The sequence below is a fragment of the Chelonia mydas genome, chromosome 2 (genome assembly GCF_015237465.2).
Source record: "Chelonia mydas isolate rCheMyd1 chromosome 2, rCheMyd1.pri.v2, whole genome shotgun sequence".
Lineage (NCBI taxonomy): Eukaryota > Metazoa > Chordata > Testudines > Cheloniidae > Chelonia > Chelonia mydas.
The window spans coordinates 181515812-181528366 of NC_057850.1; the positions used below are offsets into that span (position 1 = coordinate 181515812).

The window sequence follows — 12555 nt, forward strand, 5'->3', positions numbered from 1 at the left end:
AGCTTGCCTCTTATCACCAAAAGAAGTGGGTCCAATAAAAGATATTACCTCACTCACCTTGTCTCTCTAGTATCCCAGGACCGACATGGCTACAACAACACTGAGCACAACAATGTCAGGGGAAAAGGAGGGGGAAAAAAGGACATACTCAGCTCTTTCACACAGTCATTTACAAGCTGCTGTTCTTTCTCTTCGTAAGTAATTGTTTCAGTCTTCAGCTGACAGGCCTGTTCAAAAGGTCCACATCAAAATATGGCACATTAGCATCTTGGTTGTTTTCTAATCTGCTGTAGTGTTTCCCTTTGCTTCAAAAAAGCAAATCCTTTTTTCAAATTGCAACTCCAGGAAGACAGCAAGAAAATCCCCACTCCCCCGGTCTCCCCTCAATCTCTAAAAAAAAAAAAAGGGGGGGGGGCCAAATGAACATTCAGCATCCACAGATTTGATGCAGAAATTTGCACCCACTAGGTGTCACTATTCTAACAGGAATGAAGATGACCGTAACAACATGCATAGAGTGCACAATGTATAAATTGATCACCTGAACAGATACGTTTTGAGATCTTTAAAACAGATGAAGATATTACATGTTTAAATTAAACACTACATTTTACATTTCATCAAAAGCACTGGATACGCAATTGGACTTAAGTGTAAAGTGTTCTTTTATAACCCCTGAAGCCAGAAGACTCACTTCCAGCCCCACCTTAATTACCCTCACAATACCCACATAACATAATATTTACACTACTTATCTTCCCTGAGTGTTTTCATAATAAAGGTGAAGTAGACAGCACTTTGATCAAAACATATTTTATAAAAACATGACTTACATTTGTAATGGAAAGTTAATGAATTTGTGAACCTCAGAATGGTATTTCGTCTAAACTCCAATGAGAGTTTGCAAATTATAACATACCTCCAAATACTGTAAGTTCAAAAACTGAATTGAAAAATCACAAATGTAATTACTTATCTGCTACATGGCCGTCACAGTAAACATATATTAACTCTGACGGACTCCATCAACCCACAAACATGTTTTTTATTCTTTTGAACAGTGCCAAAATAAAAGGAAAAATATGAATCCACAAAAAACAATGTTAAAATAATGTTAAAGACCTGACTTGAAACTCACAAATTAAGGCCATTTGGAGTTTAAGCTAATACTTACTGCCTCTCTCTATATTTAAGTAAGACATTTGTGCCTATTGCTAACACTGGTATGGGTTAAGGACCTATGCCAACCTGCGGGTTCAAAAACACAGCAAGGGTCAGTCATGTTCCAATATCTTTTTTGTTTTTAGTGTGCATCAACCTTTCAGGTTTTAGGCTATAATACTGTCCCCTGACAGTTATAGAACTATGTTGTCTCTTCCACATGAAGCCTTTGCTCTGAATTTCCTGAAATTTATACGTTTCAGTTGGACTCCTAACACTACTTTAAGATCAAAATTGGTGATTTGATATATTACAAGGGGATATGTCATGTAAGATAGCCCTCCCCTGTGAGGGTTTCCATTAAAAATATTTATTTAACAATCATCATCAGAGCACTGGTTTTGAAAGGGAGAGGGAAGCAGGGCTGCAAGTGTTAAAAACGAAGTATACAAGGGAGTGATTTCACCTCTGATCTAAGCACAACATTCTCCTCTTCCAGGTCCTTGAGTTTCTTTTGAAGAGAATCCAAGTGAAAATAGTTCTGGACGGAGGAGGAAGACTCATTCCTCTTCAACCTGGTAACATAACCATTAACATTTATTTTAGGCCCATTTTACTTGAAACCTTGGAAATGACCAATGGGAAAAGGCTTAACAGAGGTTGCAAAACAGCCAGAGCTGTGTGGAATTAAGCCTTTTCACTTTAAGTTATTTGTGACAACACGCATTTTCATCTAATTTTAAAAGCGTACATGACAATTTTCCTCGTTCCTCCCACTTCCTGTGGGAAAGTTATTCATCCACAGATATTAGGAAGAAAGCAACCTTCACATGTAGACTTACAAAAAATAATACAATAGCTTCATGAATCATATTGCACATGCTCCACCGGAATGCTGCAATAACTCTGCAGACAAGTGGACAAGTTGCCATCAAAGTCTGCCGTACTGTGGCATACTGCATCAACCTCAAAGTCTGCCATACTGCTCTGACAGCTAACGGTCTGCAAAAGACTGTAATCCATGTGTTATCTCCTCTCTCTGCTGTCAATAGCGCACAATATTTTAGGAATGCCTCAAGTCTCTGCCAGTCAAAGCAATGTGAGTATGGAAGTTAGCCTTTCATCACTCAGCCAGATTTTCCCCTGCAGACAGAAAGATGGTACTGTGGGGAGGTACATGTCAGGTGGCTCACTGATCCTGTGAGGTGGTCTGTGCCAGCCCCAATGTGAGTTAGAGTAGCCTATGGTGTCATATGCCACTGTCCTCCTTTTTCCTTCCCTCCCCACATTGGAATCAGTCCAGTTGCTTCAATACAAAATGTGCGGCACAAGTTGGAGGTTTAAGTTATTAATGTAACTTCATTCCATTCAGGATTAATTTTGCCACCACCACCAAGGGTATCAACACGGCTCATAAACTTCCTGGTAGTCTCCCTGAAGGTTCAGATTCAGAAAAAGTGAACTGATCTGATAACTTACGGTGTTGAGCAGATGGACTCTGGCTCACTTTCCTCAGCAGCACTGGTATAAAACTGAAGCAGCTCATCCTTCATGGACAGTTCATGGCGCAACTGAGAAACCTGAGCAAAAAAGAGCGTAAATCTATCACTTCACTTCCAAGCACATTAATATTTTTAATAATTAAAATCAATTTGTTTTTCATCTTTCATATGTTTCCTTCAGACTAGTCAAGAGCCCACTGTACCAATCTGACAAATGGACTGGAAACAATTCTTTAACTTCTTGACAGGTTTCAAAGCGGTAGCCGTGTTAGTCTGTATCAGCAAAAAAACCGAGGAGTACTTGTGGCACCTTAGAGACTAACAAATTTATCTGGGCATAAGCTTCTGTGAGCTAAAACCCACTTCATTGGATGCATGCAGTGGAAAATACAGTAGGAAGATATATATATATATACACATACATATACATACACACACACACATACAGAGAACGTGGAAAAATGGGTGTTGCCATACGCACTGTAATGAGATTAATCAATTAAGGTGGGCTATTATCAACAGGAGAAAAAAAAAACTTTTGTAGTGATAATCAGGATGGCCCATTTCAAACAGTTGACAAGAAGGTGTGAGTAACAGTAGCGGAAAAAATTAGCATGGTGAAATAGTTTTTACTTTATGTAATGACCTATCCACTCCCAGTCTTTATTCAAGCCTAATTTAATGGTGTCCAGTTTGCAAATTAATTAATGACAACACCCATTTTTTCACCTTCTCTGTGTATATGTATCTTCCTACTGTATTTTCCACTGCATGCATCCGATGAAGTGGGTTTTATCCCACGAAAGCTTATGCCCAAATAAATTTGTTAGTCTCTAAGGTGCCACAAGTACTCCTCGTTTTTTTTTCAACTTCTTGAAAAATCTTTAAACAGTCATTCGATTTTTTTGTCTTTCTTTTTAAAGAAAGCAAGAATCCAATTACCCACTGCTATTAAAGGAAACAAGAGAGGCAAATGGTCTGTCTCATTTTATTCCATGACCCTGATTCACCATCCCAGGTTTACACCAGCATAACTCCGTTGATTTCAATGGAGTAAAGCAGCGGTAAATCAGGCCTAGCATTTCTTTTCATCTGCATTTGACACAATGATTATAACCATCTCACTTGGACATGGTCCGGCCACCATTATTATCCCTGCCTTTGTGATTTTCAGACTGGATTATCATAATTCTCTTCAGATAGGGTAACTTTTGGACACCACTCTAAAGTTTTAGTTGGTGCAGAATGTAGCAGATCCACCGTTCAGTAGGTTTTGCCATAGGGTGCACATTACATGAATCCTGCATAGACTGCAGAGAACTATTAGCTTCTGATTGCACTCTGAATCTGAAAAGTGATTCTACAGAAGTGGTATCATGGAATCCCATGTTTATTATATCTTACTCTGTATCAAATGTGCTCATTTTAGGAATGAAAAGGTGCCGTTTTTTTCTCCCTAATTGCCAGCTCTGCAGAATCAATCTAAAATCCAAAACCCATTTTATAAATCCTCACTCATGTGAGAGGTCCACTAACCATGAGCAACAGTTTGCAGGATGAAGCCCATTATTTCTCCTACACTGTAGGACTCTAAATATTTATTAACATGAAAACATCAATTCAAAATGAAGACAACTAATTACATCACATATTTTATTCATTAACTAGATAGAGATCATCTTATCTTTCATATGTTACCTTCTGCTCTAGTGGATTAAAAGTTTTTTATTTCAGAGTAGCATTTTCCCCCTTCTGACTGTAACAGAGGAAATGAAAACTAGCTCTGATGAAAAACAGCCTGGAAAGGCTTTCAAATGAGTATGGTGGGCTCAACCCACCAAACAATGAGCTTTAACAAACATCAAACACTAACTCAGGTGCGATATCTAGCAATTAACATGAAGATTACAAAGCTCTACTGTTTAAGAGTGACCATAAACTGCTGGTCCCTGGGCTGACAGTCTCTGCGGAGGATGAGCTAGCTAGCACTGCATTAGCTGCTGCAGGAGCACAGAACAGAGATGACTAGAAGAGGAAAGAAGTTTAGGGTTAAATAAAGTAAGTAGAATAACCCAGAATAACTAGGAAGAGCAAAAACCCAACAATCTCCTTCCACTCTAACCTAGACTGACAGTTCACTTTACTCTGGCTCTTAGATCAGATTTCAAAGCAGACAGGATTAGGTTGTACATGCTAATGTCATATTTCAGCAAAAGGACAGAAATTTTGATCTTGGAGCTGCAGCATCCTTAACTTTTAAACATTGCAACACAGCACTGGGTGGGCAGGCTTTACTTGGGAAGCTACTCTCATTTGTGCTACCTAAAGGTTGAACAGTTATTTCTGCAGTCAAAGCAATTTATAATCAAGAGAATTTTCCCAATACAACATTGAAGACTTTAGTAAAATACTTCCAAAACAGCAGGTACCTGGTGACTAAAGTGCACCAACATACAGTACAGCATTTGCTTCAGTGCACTCACCTTTTGTTCTCTAGTGCCAAACAGTAGGTCTGAGTCTCAGTTTTCATAATTTAGTACTACTGGAAAGAGTTGTACAGGGTAGAAATTAGAAGCAATTAAATAAGACTGGGGAGGGAAGGGCTCTGTCCTCTTGACAGAAGTAAAAATGAAATTCAAACTGTTTTGAAGTGATCACACAAAAGCAGCTTGTTGCAGATGAAGGAGACATTGGTATTTAAGAAGGGCAAAGTAAGAGACAATATAAAGAGAAAAACTGGTCTGAAACGTGGTTTAAAGTCACACTTTTCATCAGAACATGATCAGAGTCTATTCCTCACAATGATATTTAGGTTTGAAAATGTAAAATCTAGATGTTAATGTGAAGGTAACACATGTGTATCAAATGAAGAGTCATGGAATAAACTGATACATGATAGTGTGGCATAAAGACTTTATTAGCATGAATATGGAATGGCTGCACTACTCATGAGTAAAAAAGCCATGGCTGAGTTACACAGGTCATCCCATACATGTGCCAATAAAATCTATATATCATGCTCCACCATCAGGTATGCTGCATGTGTCACATGCTGCACTATTTTAGGAATGTTTTAGAGAGTTAAAAAGAAAATTATAGGGACTATATATTGTATCCCTCTGGCTGCAAGGTCAGTTGCCTTAGTTATTGTGACTACCAACTGAACAGGACTCAGAGGAAATCTCAAAACCTGCTAAAACTAACCTCTGATTTTCTACACACAAGTGTGATGACTTTAACCCCTAATATCATGTGCTAACAGCAAGTTGTTAGTTGCACTGGGAAGCTGGCAATTTCCTAGATGAATCATGACATTCTTTGTTTAAGAAAGCTGTTAATAACGCAGCCAAACTGGCAATGCTGTCAAAGGTGAGTGAGTATTTAATTTGTCACCTGCCTTGGAATTTCTCCCATTGAGATCACCTCCATATATTGGGTGTATTTCCATCCATCATGCACCTGTGACTGCCTCACCCACAACTTGCTCATTATACCACTGCTCAGATTTACCCTAACATCATGAATTCCAGAGAAGCTTCCATAAACCACCATTTTCTAAAAACCAACCTGTTTTCAACCTCTCCCACCAACTGTGGAATTTCTCAACCTTTCTTAATCTTCCCCCAAGAAGTGCACCCTCAAGAGGCCCAGGATGGGCAGGATTCAGCTCAAGGTCACCAAGTGTTTCTAGGAGGGATCCAGCACTCACTTTTAGCTCTTCAAGGCAGCAAGCTAACAGACGTTACGTTGTGACATTTTTAGTTAATCTGGCTCTCTACTCAAGGAGATACAATAAATAATCCTGATGATAATTTTCAGAATTCTCAATGTTTCTCAAAGACATTTATAGTACCCCATATGTAGCACATACAATATACATTATAATGTTCTATGGTGTTTTTATTTATTTTTTTAAATCAGTACTCATTCGGGATGACCTGCACCATGTCATCCTATATACAGATACACAATATGTATACAAAAAACCTACCGCATTACTATTGTTATCCAAAATTGTAATATACACACACATACATATCACAAAAACCTTCATGCATACACATACACCACCAGATTCTTCCATATTTTACTGAAAAATAGCAAAACCACTGCACCATAAGCCAGAAGGTTTTAACAAATCTAGATGGGAATACTAAGTCCCAGACCATTAGTTCTGTTTAATATCTATTTCTTTAAACCAACAAGTCACTTCGCTGCTTTCTGAAGCAGACCGTATGCTGAAGCAGCATCATTCATCATGTCATAGAACCCACACAGTAATTTATCCTGAGCCACCCAAGCAGCTGATGGATATGAAACTGGGTATGTTAAAGAGGCATGATACCGGAGGGGCACAGAAAGTACAATGCACATGACTTCAGTCATCACGGATCACAAAAATCTCACTTTATATGATTACACCTTAAATAGAGTGGCATGATGTTCATGCTCATCTGCAGTAGGGGAGCATGTTCAGCTTTTAAGTGATTTTATTTAAAAACCAAAACTGAAATCAGCTTGAAGACAGAAAACAAGTTGGGGGTGGGGGAATGAAAAACCATCTCTTACAGGTGGGAAAGGAGAGAAACAAACCAAGAAGTGAGAATCATTGAGCTATGTGGGGAGAAGAAACAAAAGGGAAAAAGCTGAAGGTTGTGGAAAGACAAGTGCAAGCAATGAACCCAGGTAAAAAGGGAGCTAGAGACGTGGAAGGAGAGATAAGTGAGAGAGAGATATTAGAAAGAAAGGGGGGGGGAGGAAATGTAGGGAAAGGAGGGGAATACGGTCAAAATGGGGTTTGAGGAAAGTGTGCGGGTGGGGGGAGGGGATGAAGCAAAATAAAATAGGGACAAATATGTCTAAGAAAAGAATTCGGCCTGAGGTGGAGCAAAATCTAATGGCCCATAGTTTTCTTAAAATTTCCCTTTTTTTGAGCTCTGTAGGCCAAATGATTTCATCAATCATATTTGTAGAATGAACTTTGTACAATATCCTACAAGAATCACTATAGTTCAGATTGGCATCCTATACACAAGTCATCAGAAAGTTAACTACACACAAGCTAAAGCTAGAAGGAAGAGTTTTTCTGGACCCGCAGCATCATTATGTGTCGAGACAGTACAAGTATGTATGACCTTACCTCTTCCCTGATATGCTCTACTTGTTCCTCAAGGAATTCATTTCTCTCGGTTAGTGATTTATTCTTCTTTAACAACGACTGGCCAATTCGAGCAGCTAATTCTAAATCCCGCTCTTTCTGTAAAAGGAAAGAAAAGAACATTGATTTCCCATGCTTTTGTTCACTTAGAAAATAACTGGTTCTCCCATGTCAAAAAAGGTTAAATCTGTGCTAGACAAAAGGGAAGAATGAATATTCTTCAAAAACAAAGAAACCAACAATTTTTGCTCATTTTTTTGTCCTATTCCTGCTTAGACTACACCTACATAATCCAGAAAAATTGACATGTACAGTTAATGAACCATACAAATGAAAGCATAACCTTGCTGTCTAATGTAAAAATGTTAATTGAAGCAAATCTAATTCCAGCTCTTTTATTCTATTTGAAAAATTACTGTCACTAACCACTCAATTTTCTCTTTGCACTTTTTGTAGAGAGCTTGTAGGCAGCTTACAGATTATATTTTAAGAGCTTCAAAAGCACAGCAAAGCACAGATATAAGCAGACAGAATACACTTGGATATGTTAATGTGCTTCTCAGTTTCTCCTCTGCTCCACTTGAAAACAAATTCCAGTAAGTGTAAAATTTACGCAGCAGCTGTAAATGTGCACTATACTATCTTTTGATAGCTTCAGAAAGAGAGGTGACTATGTTAAAGTCAGTAGGCCAAACTATAGCTTTAAGTCACTGCCTCCTGCACTCCGATAGGGACACAGGTGGAATACTTAGAGGGAGTTGATCCAGCCAACATGCCTGTGGGAGCTCTGAAGGAACTCCTGGAGATGTTGAGATGAAAGAACTCAGCTGTAGCAGCCATACCACCTTTTGAAAGGGTGCAATGTGCATTACCATCTCCCTGGATTGGGCCAGCTCTGTTAGCATGCCCTTCCCTGCCCCTCCCCAGGGCTGGCTAGCCCATCAGTCACACAAGTCTAAAGACATCCTGCTTCCTCCATCCAAGTGCCCAAGGTAACAGGAAGAGATTCTCTACGCCCTCTCCTTCCTTGCTCACGCACACAGGACCAGCCCTACCCTGTGTGGACAGTAAACCACGCTAAATATACTACAGATTGGGGACATGATCCTGCTAACGAACATGCCTAACATTAAACACAAGTGGTCCCAATTGATGTAAAACACATGCCCAAGTATTACCAGGACCAAGGCATTAGACAGTGAGCCCTTTTGGACAGGGCAATGAATTTAGGGTCTCTCAACTTTGCAGCACTTATTATATGATTTTGAATTAGCAAGATGCATTTTTACTGTGTTATATTTGCAAAAGTCTACGTGCATTAATGGTACAAATTTCCTGGTATATCCTTCTCTCCTCTTGTTCAGTTCCTTCCTCTTATCCCTTTCAGTTTATTTGCTAAAAGTAGCTATTATGTGCTTGTTTATTTTAACTGACAAATGTTGCACTCATTATTACTAAAATTTATTGACTGTAATATGGATGATAAAGACAAAGTCTATCAAAAGAAGCTAGTGATTCATTGTCAGTGACGTGGGTTCACAATAATTTCATGTATTTCAAGTGCCTCCATGCAATAGAAGAGTAGAAAAGTAGATAGCAATTACCAGTACTGATATAATTCTTAAATAATTTAAGATATGTTTTTGATAGTTTGCAGATCTGGTAGTGCTGTCTCTAAGTGATTTCCAATACGTCAAGCTCAGTCTACTTTTGCATTAGAAACCAAGGACCCTATCCAGCCAAAATTATGCATGGAGTTCCAGACCATGAAAGTTCCAGAAGGCCATAGAAAATATGCTAATGGTGTGTAATAGGCCAACATATCCAGCTGGCCCACTGCACAAGGTCAAAATGAAAAAGAAAAATATTTGCAGAAGATAGTACTCAGAGAGGAAGGAAGGCCCAGTGGATCCCCTGCCCAAGCCTGAACATCTACATTGCCATTAAACAGCCCCTTAAGCCTAAGCCACCTGGCACGGGTCAGCCATGGGTTTTTAATAGCAGTGTGCACATACCTTTGGATCTCAATTTGGGACTGTGGAGATAATAGCACTTCCCTACCTCACAGGAGTGAGGATAAATACTTTAAAGATTGTGAAGTGCTTAGATACTGTGACTTGTAAGATCAAATTTGAGGGGTCCCTCCTTACTATCACCATTTGGGGGAGAGGAGTGTACGCCCACGCATGTACGTATGAGAAAAAGAAATTTAACATGAAAATTTGGCTCAATGAGCCTCATATATTCTCTCACTGTGCAACACTAGTGAATTTAGCAAAAGATGCACCATTGTTAGGTCACATGGCCTCTTTAACAGCCAGACAGGGAAGAAAGAACTCCCTCTGCTTTAGACTGTTGGTTCAGTGCATCCCACACTGTTCCCAGGGGCTAGACTGCTACAGCTCTATAGAAATCAAGCTCAGGGAGGAGACAGGCTTGGGCAAATGCAAAATGTCCAGCTCTGCCACTACTAGAAGGGGTGATGGAAGGAACTACCACCTCAGAACAGCCAACAGGCACACAAATGATGTAAATAAACAACCACCACGTGCCTCTGGGGCTATGAGAGAATTTAAGAAATTTTCATATTCAAAGAAAACCAGAGGATATTTGTAAGTTTCCAGATGGATATAATACCTGCTTACAAAACCATGCAAATGAATCTAAGCAAATGAATAAGCAAAAGGAGCATGACCTGAATGCATAATACAAGGGTAATTAGAAGAGTTATCAGTGGCGTGCTACAGATATAATAATTCTAAGTGAAGTATCTGGGGTTTATCATGAATAGTACATAGGAAACTGTTTTTAAAGATTTCAGTTGAAAGCATAACCAAAGGCCTCAATTCTACAACCAAGATACACTAATCCAGGCCCTTGTGCTCATGCTAATCCCTTTGCAGCTTCGCGGTCAAAGAATGCACCAGTTCAGGTACTTCGGGTTAGCACTGCATGAAATGGGTCTGCTGTACTAAGAGAGCTTTGTAGTGCGAAACAAATGCAGCACTACCACAATATGAAGCAGACCAAAATACAAAGGTTTAAGTTCTAAACCAGGGATCGGCAACCTTTGGCATGCAGCCCGCCAGGGTAAGCCCTCTGGCAGGCCGGGCCGGTTTGTTTACCTGCTGCATCTGCAGGTTCGGCCGATCGCGGCTCCCACTGGGCACGGTTTGCCGCTCCAGGCCAATGGGGGCTGCGGGAAGCGGTGGCCAGCACATCCCTCGGCCTGCGCCACTTCCTGCAGCCCCCATTGGCCTGGGACGGTGAACCGCGGCCAGTGGGAACCGCGATTGGCCGAACCTGTGGATGCGGCAAGTATACAAACCGGCCTGACCTGCCGGGGGCTTACCCTGGCGGGCCACGTGCCAAAGGTTGCCGATCCCTGTTCTAAACTGTCAAGAACAAAGACCGCATTGTTAGTCTTCATCTGAATAATGCCTTGCAAACATAATTTCCAAAAAATATTTGCTTACATTTACTTTAAAAATAGAGTTTGTTTTGATCAATTAATATTAAGTTATTAGGCTATTTCGTGAGTACAAAAATTTTATCCTGTAGGTCATTTTTTTCTCTCTGTTATTACTTGAAATGTTTAGCCTCAATCACAATAAATTAATGACCATATATTACAGTGGCTTTATAAATATAAAGGCACCAGAATGCAAGAAAGAAAAACTTGGAGACAGGGCAGAAAAAAGTACATGGGAGAGAGGGAGATGTTTGTTTATCAACTGGTAACTATATATTTTCCTAAAGGTTATAATCATGGAGATATCAATAATAAATATTATATATAATATAAATAATAAATAGACTTGCGAGCTTTATGTGCTTTTTTTTTTTTTAAACAAACCATTTATAATACTGTGCATATTTGGAAAACAAAAACAAAACAAAAATACACTCCCTCTCACTTCCCCTCCTCCTCCCCACAACATCATGATTTCATGTAAGCCTTAACTTCTTTCCTCACATCATTCAGCATGGTATGTCACTTTTTGTATTCTGGCAATAGTGAGATAAATCTGCTTTAGCTATATATGAACATGTGTGGTGAATTTGTACAAATTATGTAAACAAACTAAGCACCTTTTATTAATAAAGTCATGTCCCTTACCAGTGAGATGTAGTGAATGTGCATTTAGAATATTTGTTTCACCATGACTGAAAACAAATGGGGCAATTTCTATCAATACAGATTCTTTCATAATCTATATTATGTCTTTGTCATAAAGTGAACAGCTGTGTAAAAGAATACTTGCCTCTTCTAGAAGTCGTGTAACAGCATCTATGTCATTGTATGTTTTAGTCATCTGGCCCACTCTTTCAGCACATAAAACTGTTGGAAAACAAGACATGTAAAGTCATTTTATCTGCCACTCAAACTAAACAAAATTAAGAATTAATTGCAAAAAATAAGAATCTTAAACCTTAATCCTAAAATTAATCTAAAATTATATCTGTTTACTGAATTATTTTAAGTTTTGGGAAAACATTAAGAACTATGAAAACAATGAATTTAACAAGAAAAAAATTTAATCTTTAGTGTTTCATATTGAACTGAGAAGACTGGCATTTCTGTTTTGTAGCAGGCATTTGCTTTTGTCAATTTTTTTTTCAGGTCCTGTTATGTACTGTAATCGTAGGAATTTTAAAGGCCTTATGATCAATCTGAAGTGTTTTTAAAGTCCAGACATATTCAACTGTTCAACACTAAAACAAATTCAGAGT

General features: G+C 38.9%; 1 protein-coding gene across 10 annotated transcripts in view; it reads right to left on the minus strand.

Moving 5' to 3' along the window:
• TRAK1 (trafficking kinesin protein 1) overlaps window positions 1–12555 on the minus strand; it is a 112202-nt gene that overhangs the window by 34716 nt on the left and 64931 nt on the right. For all 10 annotated transcript variants that reach the window (XM_007067332.4, XM_027829553.3, XM_043540755.1 and 7 more), the window contains 5 exons: window positions 12087–12163; window positions 7804–7920; window positions 2641–2741; window positions 1628–1736; window positions 149–227 (listed from right to left, as the gene is read on the minus strand). In XM_007067332.4, the coding sequence (XP_007067394.2) occupies window positions 149–227; window positions 1628–1736; window positions 2641–2741; window positions 7804–7920; window positions 12087–12137 (457 nt within the window). In that variant the 5' untranslated portion in view covers window positions 12138–12163. The remainder of the gene's footprint in view (window positions 1–148; window positions 228–1627; window positions 1737–2640; window positions 2742–7803; window positions 7921–12086; window positions 12164–12555) is intronic.